Source organism: Peromyscus eremicus, chromosome 5 (genome assembly GCF_949786415.1).
Source record: "Peromyscus eremicus chromosome 5, PerEre_H2_v1, whole genome shotgun sequence".
NCBI lineage: Eukaryota > Metazoa > Chordata > Mammalia > Rodentia > Cricetidae > Peromyscus > Peromyscus eremicus.
The window spans coordinates 125,522,136-125,540,660 of NC_081420.1; the positions used below are offsets into that span (position 1 = coordinate 125,522,136).

Here is an 18,525-nt window from a genome sequence, read left to right on the forward strand (position 1 = left end):
CCTGCTGCTGCGGCCAGTCGCGAGGGGGCGCTACGGGGTGTCGCCGCGCGAGGCCCCGCCCGCGTGCACGCCTGGTGCCCCTACCTGGGGCAGCATCCCGGGCATCTTTCCCCCAAGGCTCACCTGCTGCTTTTCCGGGGCAGGGGCAAATCCTTCTGGAAGAAAAAGGGGTAAAGGGATGGAGGTCAGCGTGGACATATAGCCACTGCCCACAATGCAGCTCCACTCACCTAAGGAGCAAGGGCGTCATCAGCATCACCATGTCACCCTTGCCTTCCTGATTCCTCTCCTGATTCCCCGGAACCAAAACAGGGTCAAGTGCACAAGAAATAGACCCAACTGGACATCTGCAAGCATGTTCATGCCAATAAAGTTTTGTTTGCTTTCTGACAAGACAGAATCTCACTCTAGCGCAGGATGGCTTGGAATTCACCCAGGCTGTTCTCCAACCAGAGATCCCAGTGCCTCACCTCCCACGTGCTCAGATCACAGCTGTGAGCCACCATGACAGTATTTGTAAAACATTGTTCTTTGTTCTGGACAGGGTCTCAGGTCCAAGCTGGTCTTGAACTGTGTAGCTGAGGAATAACCTTGATCTTCTGATCCTGCGGCTACACCTCCTCAGCACTGGCATTACAGGCATGCTCCTCCACACCCTGTTTATATGGTTCTGAGTATCAAACCCAGGCCTTTGTGTACTCTCTCAGTTGAGCTATACTCTCAGCCATGAAAAATATTTCTTGAGGGCCCAGTGGCCAGCAAGCTTGATCACTTGAGGTGGATTCCTAAGACCCACACTGTGGAAAGAGAGAACCCACTCCAAAAGAAAGCTGTGCACTTCTACACCCACACTGTCACACACACAAACAACTGCAAGGTCCGCCGCCCAGGAATATTTCTTGCTGCTGGTGGAGATGCACACCTTTAATTCCAGCATGCAGGAAGTAGAAGCAAGAGAATCTCTCTGCATTTGAGGCAAGACTGATCTACACATCATCTACACATGAGTTCCAGTCAACCAGAGCTATACAGTGAGATCCTGTCTTAGGTAAATAAATAAATAAATTTCTTGAACAGGTCTTAATGCTAGACACCGGAACATGGCAGTTAATAAGAAAAATGAATGCTTGGCCTTTGGAAAAATGCATTTAGAAGCACTTGCTTGCTATTCCAACTACTCAGAAGGCTGAGGCAGGATGTTCTCGCAATCAAAGCTGTCCTGGACTCCATAACAAGATCATAGATAACATCTTTAAAAACAATAACCCGCAGATATTAATAAGAGTGTTGCAGAAGTAGGGAGTGGAGGAACGGCTCAGTGCTTAAAAACACTTCGTCGCTCTTGCAGAGGACCCAGGTTCAGTTCCCAGCACCCATGGCAGCATACAAATGTCGGTAACTGCAGTTCCAGGGGATCTGATGCCCTCTTCTGGCCTCTGTGGGCTCTGCACACACATCGTGCACAGACATACATGCAGGCAAGACACACATACACATAAATAAAAATAGTGTTCAACATTATCCTTAGCTACATAGTGAGTTCAAAGCTATATACTGAGATCCTGTCTCAAAAAAGAAAATAAAAAGGAAAAAGTGGCTTGCAAGATGAGTCAGTGGGTCGAGCTACTGAGTCTGAGAACATGAGTTTGGTCCCGGGGACCTACATGGTAGAAGGAGAGAATGACTTACAGAAGTTGTCCTCTTACCTCCACATGTACCACATGTTCATGACAGGCACCCACCAAGCACACACACACACACACACACACACACACACACACACACACACACACTGAAATTGTAAAAGGAAGGAGGGAAGGAGCAGGCATGAAGGACCTGTAGAGAGAGCGTATAGGAGACTGCAAGGATGAAGACCTGGAGATAAGAGGCAGCTTAAGTGTCTCAAGCATGAATAAAGAAATGAATGACTTCTTACATCCCAACAGCTCTGCCCACTCAAGGCCTGCTCACAGAGTTGGGGTAGCATGGTAAATGGGACTTTGAGAGGAGCCAAAAGTTCTTTAATTGAATATATTTCATATATTATATATATATATATATATATAAAGGCATGGTGGCACAGTCTTTGTACACTGCAAATATATATTACTCTCATTGGTTAATTAAAGAGCTGACTGGCCTATAGCTGGGCAGGAAGTGATTGGGTGGGAGAGCCAGACTAGGAGGATGCTGGGAAGAAGAAGGGTGGAGTCTCAGGAGTGGGGAGCCAGACACAGAGCAAGAAGGATGTGTAGAAAATGAGGTAACAAGCTATGAGCCACATGGTAGAACTTAGATAAGAAATATGGGTTAATTTAAGTTGTAAGAGCTAGTTAGTAACAAGCCTAAGCTACTGGCCAAGCATTTATAATTAATATTAGGTCTCTGTGTGTGGTTATGTGGGAGCCAACTGGTGGGACATGAAAAGTCCACGTACAACATGATGGCTCACAATCATCTATAATAGGATCTGATGCCCTCTTCTGGCATGTAGGTATACATGCAGAGCACTCATACATAAAATACAAAAAAAAATTTTTTTGAAAAGATTTATTATAAAAAAATAAATAAATAAATCTTTAAAAAAAAAATGAAAAGGAGGGCAAGGTGGTGTTGGCGCACACCTTTTATCCCAGCACTTGGGAAGCAGAGGCTAGCCTAGTCTACAGAGAGAGTGCTAGGACAGTCAGGGGTATGCAGAGAAACCCTGTGTTAGCATTCAGATCTGCCCCTTGGGGACCCACCCAGAGTCCTGACAACAACATCTTATGTAAAGCCCTCTTTAAGAGAAAACCTCTCAGGCTGGGTAGATGGCTCAGCGGTTAAGAGCACTGGCTGTCCTTCCAGAGGTCCTGAGTTCAATTCCCAGCAACCACATGGTGGCTCACAACCATCTGTAATGAGATCTGGTGCCCTCTTCTGGCCTGCAGGTGTATATGCAGACAGAACACTGTATACATAATAAATAAATAAATCTTTAAAAAAAAAAAGAGAGAAAATCTCTCATGCCTTAAACTTATGAGTAAGGAAAATAACGATTCGAGGTGACACTGGAGTCCTCACTGCTAATGTGAGAAGAAATTTTGAGCCGGTAAAGGTTACCCCCTAAGGCAATCCCCTTACTTTGCGGGATGCCTGGGTGCAGTAGTCTGCCCGACCCCCTATAAAGAAAGTCAGAAAGTTGACAAGCTGTCTGCACAGTTGTCTTGAGACTGTCCTGTGTGGTCAGGGGCTGTCTTCCAAATAAATCGTGTTTATTCCACCCACCCCCCAAAAAAAGAGAGAAACCCCCTCCCTTCTCTCTCCTCTTGTCAGGAGGGCAGGCGCATCTCCGTGCCCCCCTCCCCCTGCCTCTTTCTCTCTCTCTTTCCCTCTCTTCCCTTCTCCCCTTAATAATAAAACTTTTCATGTGAGCGCTATCCGAGGAGCCCCTTGGCTCCACCCGCCAAGGCCGCCACTGCGCCATTTTTAAAATACAACACCCTGTGGCACACGCCTTTAATCCCAGCACTCGGGAGGCAGAGCCAGGCGGATCTCTGTGAGTTCGAGGCCAGCCTGGTCTATAGAGTGAGATCCAGGAAAAGGCGCAAAGCTACACAGAGAAACCCTGTCTCGAAAAACAAAAACAAAAGAAAAGAAAACAAATACAACACCCTGTCTTGGAAAAACCAAAACCAAAACCAAACCAAACAAAAAAGAAAAGAAGGTAGACGTTGTTACATTGTCTCAACCCTTTTCAGATGAGCGCAATGGGATTAGTAACCACCATCTTGCCCCCAGTGTCGTTTCACAGGCTGAGTAGTAATGCAGGTGGAAAGATTTGGGTAAAGGTTTCAAAAGATGGGGCTGGAGAGATGGCTCAGAGGTTAAGAGCACTGACTGCTCTTCCAGAGGTCCTGAGTTCATTTCCCAGCAACCACGTGGTGGCTCACAACCATCTGTAATGAGATCTGGTGCCCTCTTCTGGCATGCAGTCACATATGCTGTATACATAATAAATAAATAAATCTTTAAAAAAAAAAAAAAAAAGGTTTCAAAAGATTTGTTCTGAAACAAGGTCTCCCGTAGCCTACGTTGTCACTGAACTGTCCCCACTTCTCAGGTGAGGTAGCATGCCTTGCTTCAACGGGTCTTTTTTTTTTTTTTTTTTTTTTTTTTTTTTTTTTTGGTTTTTCGAGACAGGGTTTCTCTGTGTAGCTTTGCGCCTTTCCTGGAACTCACTTGAAGGAGAAAAAAAGCACGTTAAGATGCTGGTGAGACTTCCCAGTGGATAAGGACCTTAATGACGAGTTTAAGACCCAGAATTCCATGGCCGGAGAGATGCTCAGTGGTTAAGAGCACATACGGCTCTTCCTGAGGACCTGAGTTCAATTCCCAGCACCCACTACAGGTGGCTCACAATTGCCTGTGACCCAAGCTCCAGAGGGATCTCATACCTCCGACCTCTGTGGGCGCTGGTATTCATGTGCAAATACCCACACACATATGCGTGACTAAAACAGTTCTTTAAAAATAAAATACTTCTTGCAGGGCATGCTGGTGTGCAATTTTAATCTCATCACTCTGGAAGTATAGACAGGCAGATCTCTGTGAATTCAAGGCCAGCCTGGTCTACATAGAGACACCCTATCTCAATAAATAAAAATAAACAAAATCTTTGAAAAAAAAAAAAAAAAAAAAGAACCAGAATTCTACTCCCCAAAATGTACCCAAATGCTAGATGGGCATGAGGGGTCTCCATCAATCCCAGTGATGGGGTCGGGGTGGAGATAAGGGATCTCCGGGGCAAACTGACTTGCTAGGCTAGCCCATGTTATCAAGCTTTGGGGTCAGTAACTAAAGAGACCAGTGGAGGAAGAGAGCAGGAATCAACCTCCAGCCTAAACACACATGTGAACACCCATGTGTGTTCACACACATACAACACATGTACATGTGCATGCACTCCACATACATACATGTGCAAAAACAACAAAAACAAATAAATCCTAATCCTTTCTATGGTCTCTCAGAGATAAAAATCCTAGCTTTAAAATCCCAAATTTGCCGGGGTGGTGGTGGTGGTGGCGGCGGCGGTGCACGCCTTTGATCCCAGTGCTCAGGAGGCAGAGCCAGGCGGATCTCTGTGAGTTCGAGGCCAGCCTGGTCTACAGAGCGAGATCCAGGACAGCCAGAGCTGTTACACAGAGAAACCCTGTCTTGAAGAAAAAAAAAAAATCCCAGATTTGCCTTTTGTGACCTTGGCAAATGACCTTCCCAAGTACCCCTGTCTCCTAGAGAAGTCTGTGAGGTGATGCAGGTTTTACTGTTTTACTGTGGTACCTGGCACTTGGCGTATGCTCAGCAAGTAGTAAGTCCAGGGCAGAAGAGATGCTCAGCTGTTATGGGCATTTTCTAACAAGCCTAGTCACCTAAGTTCCAGCCGCAGGACCCACACAGTAAAAGGAAAGAATCTCCTCCTAAAAGTTGTGGCACATGCTCACAAACATACACATATATACTTTCACACACACACACACACACACACACACACACACACACATAAATAAGTGAATAAATACAAACTGCAGAGACAGATCAGCAGTTTAGAGCACTTGCTCTTGCAGAGGACCCAGATTCGATTCCCAGTACCCACATGGCGGCAGCTCACAGCTGTCTGAAATTTCAGTTATAGAGGATTTAATGCCCTCTTCTGGCCTCCATGATTCCTGGCTACTGGTAGTTCACAGACACACAGTCAGGCAAAACATCCTTACACATGAATTTAAAAAATAGGAATAAAAATTTTTAAGTAAAACTAAAAAATGTTAAAGTAGTAAGTCATAAGAAGAGTTATTAACCCTCTCTGTCCCCTCTACCCTGGGAGCAGCTCTCCTGCCTTGGCCCCTCCCCCTGAAAATGTATGCCTGCTCCAAGTTCATCTCTACCTGCTTCCTGATCAGGAGCCTCTCAGCTGCTGAGTCGTCCGCTCTCTGCAGTGCAGTTGAACCGACCACAGATGTGGACAGATGAGGGCCCCAGCAGCTTGGCAGTCCCTCGACCTCTGACCTCACTTATCCCTAGTCGCAGCTTCCAAACCAGCGTCATATCTAGGGACAGCGACACAGCCACCAAGTTCATTGGGGTTGGGGCTGCTACAGTCGGGGTGGCTGGCTCTGGGATTGGGACTCTTTTGGGCAGCCTTATCATTGGTTATGCCAGGAACCCTTCTCTGAAGCAACAGCTCTTCTCCTATGCGATTCTGGGCTTTGCCCTCTCAGAGGCCATGGGGCTCTTCTGCCTAATGGTGGCCTTTCTCATCCACTTCGCCATGTGAAGCAGCTGTCTCCACTTCCACCTCCCATAGCTTTCATGTCCCGTCTGCCCTGTATGTTCCTTTTCCTGTACCTCCCCAGGAAGTCTGGGGAAAATGCTTGGCTCAGGATTTGACCGAGAGAAGACAAATAAATACCGTATTAATAAGAAAAAAAGAAGAGTTATTAATAGACATGCCACACAGCAGAAAATGTCTCAGAGGATCCTACCACTTCCATGTGCAAAGGGCATTCAGACAGGGCAGGGTCAAAGGGCAGCCTGCCCTGGGGAGCCACAGTGACCAGAAATCCACACCAGATTTTCCCTTTTATAATGACAGGTTTGAGGTGAATTGGTTTTAGCTTACCAAGCTAAGCAGCCTTAATGGACCTATCAAAACTAAGACCTGGATTTTTCAGGCATGGGGCCAAGGTCTCCAGACGTTTGTAACAGGCATGATAAGCCTTAAAGAATCCTTAAATAGCTAGGCGGTGGTGGCACACGGCTTTAATCCCAACACTTGGGAGGCAGAGCCAGGCGGATTTCTGTGCGTTCGAGGCCAGCCTGGTCTACAGAGCAAGATCCAGGACAGGCACCAAAACTACACAGAGAAACCCTGTATTGAAAAACAAACAAGAAAGAAAGGAAGGAAGGAAGGAAGGAAGGAAGGAAGGAAGGAAGGAAGGAAGGAAAGGAAAAGAATCCTTAAATACCACTGAAAGAAGTCCTCAGAATTGATCTCATCTTCAGGCTCACCATAAACATTCCAGAGTGGAGAAAAGGGACAAACCAGAGTCATAGAAATTTACATCTTCCTTGTATTCGGAAGGCAGAGGCAGGGGAATCTTTGTGATTTTGAGATCAGCCTGGTCTCGTTCCAGGACAGACAGGGCCACACTGTGAGACGCTATGTCAACACATTAAAAAAATAAAAAATAAAAAATAAAGAAAGAAAGAAGAGAAATTTAGATCCTTGGAGTCATATAAGTCAAAAGCCACCTCCCACCCCCCTATCCAAGCTGAAGAGCAATTCTGCTTCTCCCGGCAGGGTGCTGTGGCAGGACAGTCCAACAACCAGCTCTTCCTATTTAAGATCCTAACTGCACACAGGCGACTCTGGCGCTGGGGGATAGTGGGACATTTGCTTAGCGGTGGAACTGATGCGCGTGAGTGGACCCAGGCATTAAAGCGGCTAGCTCAGAAGGGAGAGGTGGCTGCCTTCTGGAGAGCAGAGATTCCCTGCCTATAGCATGTCCTGAGCTGAGTGGGTGAGCGGTAATATAGAGGTTGGGGGCGGAGTCTTGCGTCAGAGACAGAGTCCCGCGTGGCGTTGAGCCAATGGGATTCGGCGCCTGTTTGAAGGACCGGGACACACCCCGTTCAGGCCCCGCCCACTTCCATCCTTCAGCGAGGAGCGGGTGGCTTGGACCGGCTTAGCCACTGTAGTACTTACTCTGGCTTTGCAGCAACTCCCTCCCGTACTCAAGACTCACACTCCTGATCTACCCTGGGAGCAGGAGGGAACGCGAGGAAGGCGTCGAGGAGCCTAGGCTCTGACACCCTGTTTGAAAGCAAATTAGCTTTCCAATCAGGAGCAGCCAGCCTCCTGGGATGTCCTTCTTACTGTCTGAATATCATTTTCCCCCCTGCCCTACTGGTCATTTCTCCGTGGTCTTGATCTCGGAAATGGTGCATTAAGGGAGCCTACAATTGGACAAGAGATTGAGATCATAACTGATTTAATCTAAATTCTGTAGTACAAGCAGGGGCTGACCTCCAAGGAGGCTCAGAAGGACCAGCTTCTAGGTAGCCCTAGGCGTGAAGCATTGATCATTTCCCCTGTGAGGTTAGTTTATGAACTCAGAAGGGCAAGACCCAAATCTCAGAGGACACTCTCAGCCTCAAAATCCCTACCTACCTTGGGGGTGGGAACTCCTGAGGACTGGATTTGTTCCAGCCTTCCCTCACTCCAACAGCCCTCAGTATCCCACTCTGTGCAGTGGACTCACGCCTCCTGCGCCTGCGCAGCCTGGCGACCAACATCTTCGAAGACTGCAAGGAGCTAAAAATCGCTCCCGCCCACCCACAAGCTGGGCTGGACTTAGGGATCGCGGGCGGGTGTGTGTATGTGTGTGTGGTGGGAGTATTGTAGTGGAGGGGGTGAAATGGAAAGTGGGGAGGCTGTCTAGGTGCCTGTCCAATTAGGGCACTAGGAAGAGCCCTAGCGGCCAGACAGGTGAATGGAGGACTCAGGGTAGCAAGCCTCGGAAGGGCTCTGGGTGGTGAGGGGCGAGGCTGGCGAACGAACATGTTTACAGCTGCTGAGGCGCTGGTAGCCCCGAGGGGCTCGAACCCTGGGGCAATAACTTTACTCGCCGCACCTTCACCCCCGGACTGTCCAAGCGCCTTGGCAAGGACCTGGGCCCCGCTGCCTCCGACTGCGGTGGGGCTAGACGCCGCCCAGGCCGTCCTCGAGGGGGCGCGCTAGGATGCAGCCCCTCCAGCAGCCTCCGGGATACCGGGGCGACGCCTGAGGGGCGGGGTCCTTGCTGCCAGGACGCGCGGCCACTGCACTCCTGGCCCAGAGCATCCTCCGGCAGGAGGAAGGGACGCCACGGCCGACCCTGGCGCAAGTTCTCCTGCCTCCTGCTCGGCCCCGCCCCAGGGCACCGACCCCATCCCCTCCTTGGAGCCCGGGCTGCGGCGTACCTGCAGCCTCCGGCGGCGGATCAGGCCCGAATCGTCCATGGCGGCGGCGACTTTGGTCCGGGGGAGGGAGGAGGGAGGCGGCGGCAGCAGGAGGAGGGAGGAGGGAGGAGGGAAGAAGAGAGAAGCCTCGGGGACCGCGGCGGCGGCCGGCGAGGGGGGGGGGGGCGGGGGGCGGAGCGAAGCGGGGCGAGCCCGGCGCCGTCACTGCGTCTGGGAGCCGGAGCCCGGTTTCGGCCACCGCTGCCCGCGCTGGGGGGCGAGCAGGGTTGGGTGGGTGGAGCCTGCAGATGTCCCTAAGGGAGGCATGCTGGAGAGGGACCCTATCAAGACATTCTCTTCCACAGACCCGCCGACCCAAGAAAGATCCCCAAGGGAGCTGTTCTCAACAGACGAATTCCCGGTGCGACTAGCGGGCCCCCACAGGAGACACATTCCCACAAGGGTGTGATCTGCCATGAAGAGCTATCCCTTCACCCTGAAAATCACTCCTAATAGAAATAGTGTCTGAGAGGTGACCCTTCATCTCAATTTCCCCCTTCCTGAAGAGGCATTTCTTCAAAGACCCCACTGGTGACATCTTTGGGGATCCTGGAGAGAAAATCCCCCCCCCCCAATGGGACCACTCGAAGGCATATTCTCTTCTCTGTGGGAAATTGCCTCCACCCCAGGGCACCCTCAGATCTCCACAGATGCATTCTTCCAGAGTCATGTGTTCAAGCAAGAGGCTGGTCCTTATGGGAGTTTCCCCTCAGAAAAACGTGTACATACACTCAGACCGCCTTCATTTGCCTGCCACAAGACAGAGCCCCTTAAGTAAGTCCTGTAGCCCCTCCAGAGTCTTTGCCTCATGGTCAGGATTAAGGAGTCAGGCCAGGTCAGGATATATTTATAAGAGCGATTAGCTGGTAGCTGGGGAGGGGGCAGATAGAGCGATTCTTAACTCCGCCCCAGTTCACTCAGCTGAGGCCAAACTAGACCATACTTCCCAGCGTTGGAGAGGACATCCTGTGAGCCTAGACAGAGCGGGAAGAGCCTTCCTAGGGTGGCAGCCTGTAGCTGAGGTCTTGGAGGGCAGGGTCTCCAGACTAAAGTGACCTCTGCCAGACAACGGAGGCGACAACGAGGTCTGGGTCCGAGTGTGTTCTTGGTGGTTGACCCTCGAGTCTGAACCGTTGCCTGGTTAATGTTGCGCCTTTGTGTCCCTATGGCCAGCGAGGCATCTCAATGAGTCTATTGCTTGTATTTGTCTCTGTCCGCGGCTTGTATTTTTCCTTGTTCCCAACTAGGAAAGCTGTCCCTGGTGCTGGCCCCTGCTCCTGTCCACGGTGCTGAAATATGAACACCCTGAAGGTGATGAGGCCCTGTGTTGCACAGAGTCTTGAGGGAGGCAAAACCCACAAACACGATAGATATGACCCACAACCACCTTGAGCTAGCCCAGACAAGGGCTGTATCCTGTAAGACTTAGCTCCTGGGGCCTCTTTGATGTCACTGTTGCCCACAGAAAGATAGAGAAGCTGGAGTTCAAGTCTAGCCTGAGCTACATAGGGATATCCTTCCTGGGGAGAAGCATTAATTCATTAATTTCCTTACTCAACATTTACTGAGCATGCTCTGTGTGCAAGTGCAAAATAGTATTTGGTAATATGGGAGTTCAGCAATTAAAAAGCACCAAAAATACATCCCTGCCTTGGGGCCAGAGAGACTAAGCTCCACAACAAGCTGGAGAGATGTCTTACCCATTAAGAGCACACTGGCTGCTCTTCCAGAGGACCTGGGTTTAATTCCTAGCACCTACCCATGTGCTGGCTTACAACTATTCATAACTCCAATTCCAGGGAATGTGATAGCTTCTTTTGGCCTTCGTGGGTACCAGGAACAAACAAGATGCACAGACACATGCAGCCAAAACACCTATATGCATAAAATAATTTAAATTAAAAAAAGAGTAATTGATGCTCTTGCAGAGGACCAGAATTTGGCTTCCAGCACTTACATTGAGTAGTTTATCATAGCTTGTACCCTCAGCTCTAGGTGACCAGAGGCATCTGACCTCCCCAGGCACCTACAGTAAAGTGCACACATACCAACCCAATGCATACTAAAATTAATTAAAGTAAGTCTTAAAAATGCCTGTCTTACCCTGAGATAGGAGGGAGACACATTTCTGATGGTAGTATACATATTCTATGAGGATGCATGCATATGTTCTAAAAACATGCATATGAAATATGAGTACAAGCAGAAACAGTGCTCTGCACATACACTTTTGTGCACACACGTATTCTACAAATACATTCACAAACACTGCATATCCTTACACATTCATACTCCTCAAAGATACAAACAAGTATTCACGCATGCTGTGTACATACTCCTCAAATAAAGACCCACATTCTCCAAAAACACACATAAGGGGTCGGGGAGATTGCTCAGTGGTTAAGAGAACATACCACCATGCAGAGAGCCCAAGTTCAGTTCCCAGCACCCACGTCAAGCAGCTCACAATTGCCTGTAACTCCAACCCCAGGGGATCTGATCAGAGGACTCTGACCTCACAGGGCAACCGCACTCATATCCACAGACCTGTATGGACAGACAGACAGACACACACACCTAATTTAAAATAGTAAAATATAAAAGAGAGAACTACAAACATAATCAGCAAAGTAAATCACCCACAACATATATAGATATTTGCAAATATCCAGCAAATACACACACACACACACACACACACACACACACAATGTATATAAACACACCTATATATAAAAAACACACACTCAGGCTGGAGAGATGGCTCAGCAGCTAAGAGCACTGGCTGCTCTTTCAGAGGTCTTGAGTTCAATTCTCATCAACCACATGGTGACTCACAACCATCTATCATGGGGTCTGATGCCCTCTTCTGGCATAAAGACATACATGCAGATAGAGCACTCACACATAAAATAAATAAATCTTTAAAAAAAAAAAGATATCTTTGAAAAAACCTCACACTCTGCAATCATACAAACATATATTTAGGAAACACAAACACACAGACATTTATCAATGCAAGCACACTCAAAAAAATACAAACACCCAAAACACACAATTCCAAAATGCAGGGATGCTCAATGGTGCACAATTCCCACCTAATACATGGATACATATTCCTTCCAACACAGCTCATATACAGGTGCTTGAAAGTTGTGCATGCTCTCCCTTCTCCAGCGCTGTCCCCCCCCACCTGACTATCCATCCCGAGTTGAGTCAATTCTGTGAAGACTGAGATTGTTGTATCTTGTATAAGTGCACCCCCCAGGAGACAGTACAGAGCTGCTTTGTTTATTTGTTTGTTTTTGAGGCAGAGATTCTGCCGTGGCTGTCCTAGAACTCACTCTGTAGACCAAGCTGACCTTGAACACAGAGATCCCCCTGCCTCTGCCGCCTCAGAGTGTGTGTTTAGTATATGTCTTTGGCCAGGTGGTGGTAGTGCCCGCCTTTAATCCCAGCGCTTGGGAGACAGAGGCAGGTGGATCTCTGTGAATTCAAGGTCTACAGAGGAAGTTTCAGGACAGCCAAAGCTACACAGAACCTTGCCTTGAAAAATCAAATAATAATAATAATAATAATAATAATAATAATAATAAATATTGAATTAATGGACAGAATGCTAAAGGACACAGATTTACAATAACTGGAGAAAGGCACAGTTGCATGCACCAATAAACACCTGAAACCACCTACCCAAGAGACATCCTGTCACACAAACCAGAAAAGAGACACAGATGTAGGATTACCCACCCATCATAGAACACACCGCACAGAGAGAGAGAGGGAGAGCCAGCCAGCCAGCCAGACAGATCTTAGATCTCAAGTTTAGCATAAAGCAAGCTTATGGATATAAATGCACCAGTCCCAAGAGCACCTGTTTTGTGGCTGTGGGGGCGGGGCTTCGGGAAGCCCCGCCCCCGAACCAAACCACACCCCTTAAGTTGCCGCTATTTGCTAGCCTTGTTCTGTGGTTCTGAGGTGTCTCCGCAGCTTCTATACTCCAGCCTGCTAACAGGTGAGTGACAGGGAGAAGGGAGGCGGGAATCTTGTCTCCCATACCTTTGCCTTCCTCTGCCTAGAAGCTTGTAGTACCTAGTCGCAGAACCCCAGCCCTGCCGCTGTGCAGCTTGGTGCTAAAGGTCCAGCCCTGGGTGGAAGCTCCTAAGCTGATTGTGAACCGAGAGAAGGTGACCGTGAAAGGAGTGAGCAAGAAGCGGGGCGGGGCTGAAGAGAGAGAGGAAGTCCTGGTTGGAAAAGGGTCTGGAAGAGCTGAGGTAGTTCTGTTACTCTGAAGGAAGTTAGTAGCAGAGGGCAAACAGGGCGAGAGATTGTTGGCATGTGTGGTTTAAGCTGGGGGCGGTGTTTGGGCCTGAAGGAATAGGAGGGATGTGTCTGCTGGGAGGGGCTCTTGGGTGAGACTCCCCCCAGAGTTCGGAGAGCCCTGGCCTCCTCCAGCATTGCCCATGCTCTGTGCTGCCTGGCATTGATTTCTGGTGTGCACCCACCAGTGCCAACCTGAGCCTCCAAAAGGATAGTCATGCCTCATCCCTCCATATCAGCTGGTTCTTGTCTCAGGTGGACATGGCCCACAAAGGCCACTTTCAACCCAGCAGCCTGGACTGGGCCCTGCGACTGATCCTGGCATGGATCTTCTTGGTGGCCTGTGGAGGGAGCCACCCCCTGCAAGCTAGACTCTGGGGACACGCTGGGCTGGCAGCCAATGTGGGCACAAGCCAGCTGCACCTAGCAGGTGAGCTTCCTATCTAGGTCCTAACACCCAGAAACCCCACTCACATCCTCCTTGTAAGAGGGGCTTAGTGTAGCAATGAGAGTGGTGAAGAGTGCTGTTCTCTGAGTGCTCTCTGCTCGGTCCCAAATCCACACCTTGGTGCTCTGTGACCTTGAGCAAGTCAGTTGACCTGGGTAGAGTTAGGATTACAGGCCCACCTGTAATCCCGAACATACGTGGATGTAGGGGGATTAGGATTTCAAGGCCAGCCTCAGCTACATAGGGAGTTGGAGGCCAGGCTGAACTACATGAAACTCTGTCTCAAAATAAATAATTAGGACTGATGAGAGGACTCAGTCAGCAACCTGAGTCAGGTCCCTGGAACCCACATACTGAAGGGAGAGAACCACACTTGCACACACACTGTGGCACACGAGCAGTCAGTCACACACACAAGTTAATTAAACATAATTCTAAAAATAAATAGTGCTGAAGATATAGCTCACAGAATGTGTGCCTAACATGGGTAGTGCCCTAGATCCAGTCCCCAGTAAATAAAAATAAACAGGAGAAATCACAGACCTAACATACAAGTGTTGTAGAAATTAAGCATATAAACACTGTGCCACCCCTTAGAAATACAGACAGATATAACCTGATTATTATGGGTGATGCTCGGTTATTACTACTTAAAGTTGCATTTCACAGAAAAATGTCTCCAGTAATGGGAATTGAACCAGGTGCCTTCCATATGCTAGGCAAGTGCTATTTCACTAAGCCCTATTTTTTGGTTTAATTTTCAGCCAGGATCCCTCTAAGTTGCCTAGTCTGGTCTTAAATTTGAGATTCCCCCTGCTTTAGCCTTCAAGTGTCTGGGATTACAGATCCATGCATTTCATTCAGCTCAAGAGAAATCTCTAAGGTTTTTCTCTTTGGGATGGCTGATAAAATCCCTTTTGTCAGGGTACCCTCCGTCCTCAGTTCCACGGCCTTCCCTGAGGATCCAAGATCCTGGTTCACAGACATCACCCCTGCCAGAACCTTGTTGTACCTCAGATATAGACGGACCAGAGCCATCAAACCCAGGGATCCTTCTAGAAAGCTGCGGTACGCCGAGCCCGGAGTGAGTACTGCGCCCTCTAGCCTGACCCGTTCTCTGCCCTATTAGCGCTTGCCTTGGGTCAGTCACACTCGTAACTCCCCGTGAGAACTGTGCCCCGCCTGCCCTGTGTCTCCCACGTCCAGATGTGAATTCTTCCTGGGACACCTTCAACGTGCCCTCCGCAATCGCTTCCACTCGCTGCTGCTGGGGGTACACCGAGTGCAGCCTCTCTGCCTGGAGCTCTGCCGGATTTGGTAAGGGAGGCGGGGACAGGGGCGTGCCCTACAGTACCGCGGACCGGGACCAGGGCCTTAGTTCGCCCCTACCGAGCCAGGGTGGGTCTATGAGAAGAGGGTGGCCTACTAGTTAAGACAAGACAGCGTGAAGACATGGCTCTGGTGGAACAGGACGTTTCAAAAGGTTCAAGCTTTCGACTCTTAGAGGAGCTAAAAGAGGTGGGAACGCAAGGAGCTGGTCACAAATAGGTTGTCTGGGCTCAGTGGTTAAGAGTGCTAACTACTTTTCCAGAGGACCCGAGTTCGGTTCCCAGCATCCATGTCAGGCTCACAGTTGCTTGTAATTCCAGCTCCAGGGGGTCTAATGTCCTCTTTATAACTCCCCTGGCACTTTGCACATACAAGATGGACACACGTAACTTAAAAATAATTTTAAGCCTGGTGGTGGTGGTGGTGGTGGTGGTGGTGGTGGTGGTGGTGGTGGTGGTACACACCTTTAATCTCAGCGTTGGGGAGGCAGAGGCAGGAGGACCTCTGTGAGTTAGAGGCCAGCCTGGTCTACAGAGCTAGTTCCAGGACAGCCAGAGCTACACAGAGAAATCCTGCCTCAAGAAACCAAAATAAATTAATTAATTAAAATAAAGTTTTAAAGAAGAAAGGAGTGGACTTCTTCAACACCACTGTGGTGGTGTTGTTGGCCTGTGGTACCAGTACTTAGGAAAGAGGGTCAAGAGTTCAAGGTCATCCTCAGACACAAAACAGCTTCTAGACTAGCTTCAGATCCTGCCTCTAAATACATAAATAAATCTGGGAAGGGAGCCCTGCAAAGGTTGGGTTGGGTTTTTGAAGGAATGGGGCCTGAAGGATGAGGTCTTCATCTGAGAGCAGGACAGTCGTCTTTAGAAGCCAGCTGGCTTCAAAGCCCTAACCCATCTTCCCTTTCACAAACCCAGGTTCACCACCTGCGAAGCAGATCTTACCTGTGGCCGGACCTGGCCGCAGCCCTCTGGGAAGAGAGACTGTGAAGAAGCCAGCTGCCGGACCTACGGGCAGGTGAGGGACAGAGGGTCAGGGCTACTACATGCTCCCAACACCCAGGTTCCTGATGTCTTTTAATTTCAACTAGTTACTTTTTTGAGATAAGGATTTTCTACATGACCAGGCTGACCTTGAACTCTTAGAGATCTGCCTGCCTCTGTCTCTCCAGTGCTAATGCCTTTAAAGATGTAGGTTACCACATTCGGCTAATCTTTATTCTTTTTGTTTTTTTCAAGAGACAGGGTTTCTCTGTGTAGCTTTGCACCTTTCCTGGATCTCGCTCTGTAGACCAGGCTGGCCTCGAACTCACAGAGATCCTCCTGGCTCTGCCTCCTGAGTGCTGGGATTAAAGGCATGCACCACCACCACCACCACCACCACCACCACCACCACCACCACCCGGCTAATCTTTATTCTTTAAAGATTTATTTTTATTCCTTGAATGAGTGTTTTGCCTGCCTGTATGTGCACCACCTATGTACCTTGAGGTCAGTACAGGGTATGGAGTCCCTTATAATTGGAATTACGGTTGTGAACTAGTACATGGGTGCCAGGAATCTAACCTGGGTCCACTGTAAGAGCAGCCAATGCTCTTGCCGGCTGAACCATCTCTCTAGCCGGGCGCTTAGCCTTATCTTAGCCCATCTCAATTTACCTAACCCCTAGGCTCAGGCTCCACTCTTCCACAGTCCCAGCCTCGGTGTGGGGTGTGTGGATAGTGTCCCAAGAGCCCACTGATTCCAGAGTCTCCTTCCAAGTTACTGTCTTTGCTTGGGTTCTCAGCAGGCCCAGGACACCTGTCGCCCAGCCCCTGGCTCTGGCCCCAGACCACCAGTCCCTCAAAGGAACGCCCAGACCCTCCCATTGCCCAGGCCACGCCCCAGAACAGAAGACCCGCCCCCAGCGACTCAGGCTCCACCTTCTCGAACCCTGACCCCACCCTTTCTCCTAGACCTTCGCCAACGCGGAAGACCTGTGTCGCACGGTTCTGGGCCACGTACTGCCGGTGGCAGCTCCTGGCTCACGTCACTGTCTGAACGTCTCCATCTCCTCCTCTCCACGCGCCCGCCGCTCTCGCGCCTGGATCTCGAAGGCTGCAGGCAGCGGCAGCGGCAGCGGCGACAGCCCTGAGTAGATGTTTGTGTCCCTTCCTTGGGCCAGGAGCCACCCAGAAACACACCCCTCCCTCTCTCTCTCTCCCTCCCAAACCATGCCCTGGGGTTGCTTAGACAGGCCTCTCTACCCGTTATCCTAGAAATGGCCCAACTCTCGCTTAGTCCGCTCTCTTCCCCAGAATAAAGTGACCGCCTAGACCATGCTATACGATGTGGCTGCTGCCTGGGGAAGTAGTTGGGAAGAACTGCCAAAAAGTAGTCATCTCAGAGGGGGAGAGGAAGGAGAGAGGAAGGGAAGGAGACAGAGACCAGTAAAATGGCACAGCAGGCCAACTCTGATGATCTCCATCTATCCCCAGAACTCACACAGTAAAAGAACCAGCTCCTGCAAGTTGTCCTCTGGCCTCCACATTTGCGGTGGCACTCGTGTCCCTTTCCTCCAAATAAATAAACAAACAAATAATAAATGTAATGAAATAATTTTTGGCTTTGAATCGGCGTCCCTTTATGTAGCCTTGACTGACCAGGAACTATGTAGACCCGGCTGGCCTCGAACGCAGAGATCCACCTACCTGACTCCCAAATGCTGGGATTAAAGGCGTGCGCCACCACAACAGCACAAAAGATAACGGAAAAGAGATGGCTCTGCGGTTAACATGCTGATGCTCCTGCAGAGGACCCGATTCCCAATACCCACAAGGTGGCTCAAACCATCTAACTCCAGTTGCAGGTGATCTGGTGCCCTCTTCTGGCTTCATTGAGCATTGCATGCGGTGCAGAGACACAAAAACGCAAAACTCATACATATTTTTTTCCCTCGATAGGGTCTCTCTGTGTATCCCTGGGGGTCCTGGAGCTCGCTCTGTAGACCAGATTGGTCTGTAACTCAGAGATCCACTCGAGTGCTGGGATTAAAGGCATGTACCACCACTACCTAGCAACACCTTTAATTCCATCACTCAGGAGACAAGAGGCAGACCGCTGAGTTTGAGGCAGCCTGGTCTACAAATTGAGTTCCAGGGCAGCCTGGGCTACACAGAGAAATCTTGTCTTGAAAAACAAGACAAAAACTTTAAAATGGGACCAAGCATGTTAGGGCACACCTTTAATCCCAGCACTCCAGAGGCAGAAGCAGGTGGATCTCTGTGAGTTCAAGGATAGTCTGGTCTACATGGTGACTTCCAGAAAACTAGGGCTACACAGAGACATTTTAAAAAAAATGAGCAGACTGCACCAATCTAGAGAGGCCTACTGTTTGAGATG

At 49.4% G+C, this 18,525-nt stretch overlaps 1 protein-coding gene, 1 non-coding gene and 1 pseudogene across 2 annotated transcripts; all 3 read left to right on the plus strand.

Moving 5' to 3' along the window:
* Nucleotides 1–3,005: 3,005 nt before the first annotated feature.
* LOC131912173 (U12 minor spliceosomal RNA) lies at nt 3,006–3,156 on the plus strand. The gene has a single exon (XR_009379570.1). It is a non-coding gene; the product is annotated as a U12 minor spliceosomal RNA (small nuclear RNA).
* Nucleotides 3,157–5,898: 2,742 nt separating this feature from the next.
* Nucleotides 5,899–6,342, plus strand: LOC131911991 (ATP synthase F(0) complex subunit C2, mitochondrial-like; annotated as a pseudogene).
* Nucleotides 6,343–13,471: 7,129 nt separating this feature from the next.
* Nucleotides 13,472–17,636, plus strand: Rtbdn (retbindin). The gene is made up of 5 exons (XM_059264472.1): nt 13,472–13,792; nt 14,735–14,894; nt 15,017–15,127; nt 16,063–16,162; nt 17,100–17,636. The coding sequence occupies exons 1-5, from the start codon at nt 13,624–13,626 to the stop codon at nt 17,280–17,282; spliced, it is 723 nt and encodes a 240-aa protein (XP_059120455.1). The 5' UTR covers nt 13,472–13,623; the 3' UTR covers nt 17,283–17,636.
* The last annotated feature ends 889 nt before the right edge of the window (nt 17,637–18,525 follow it).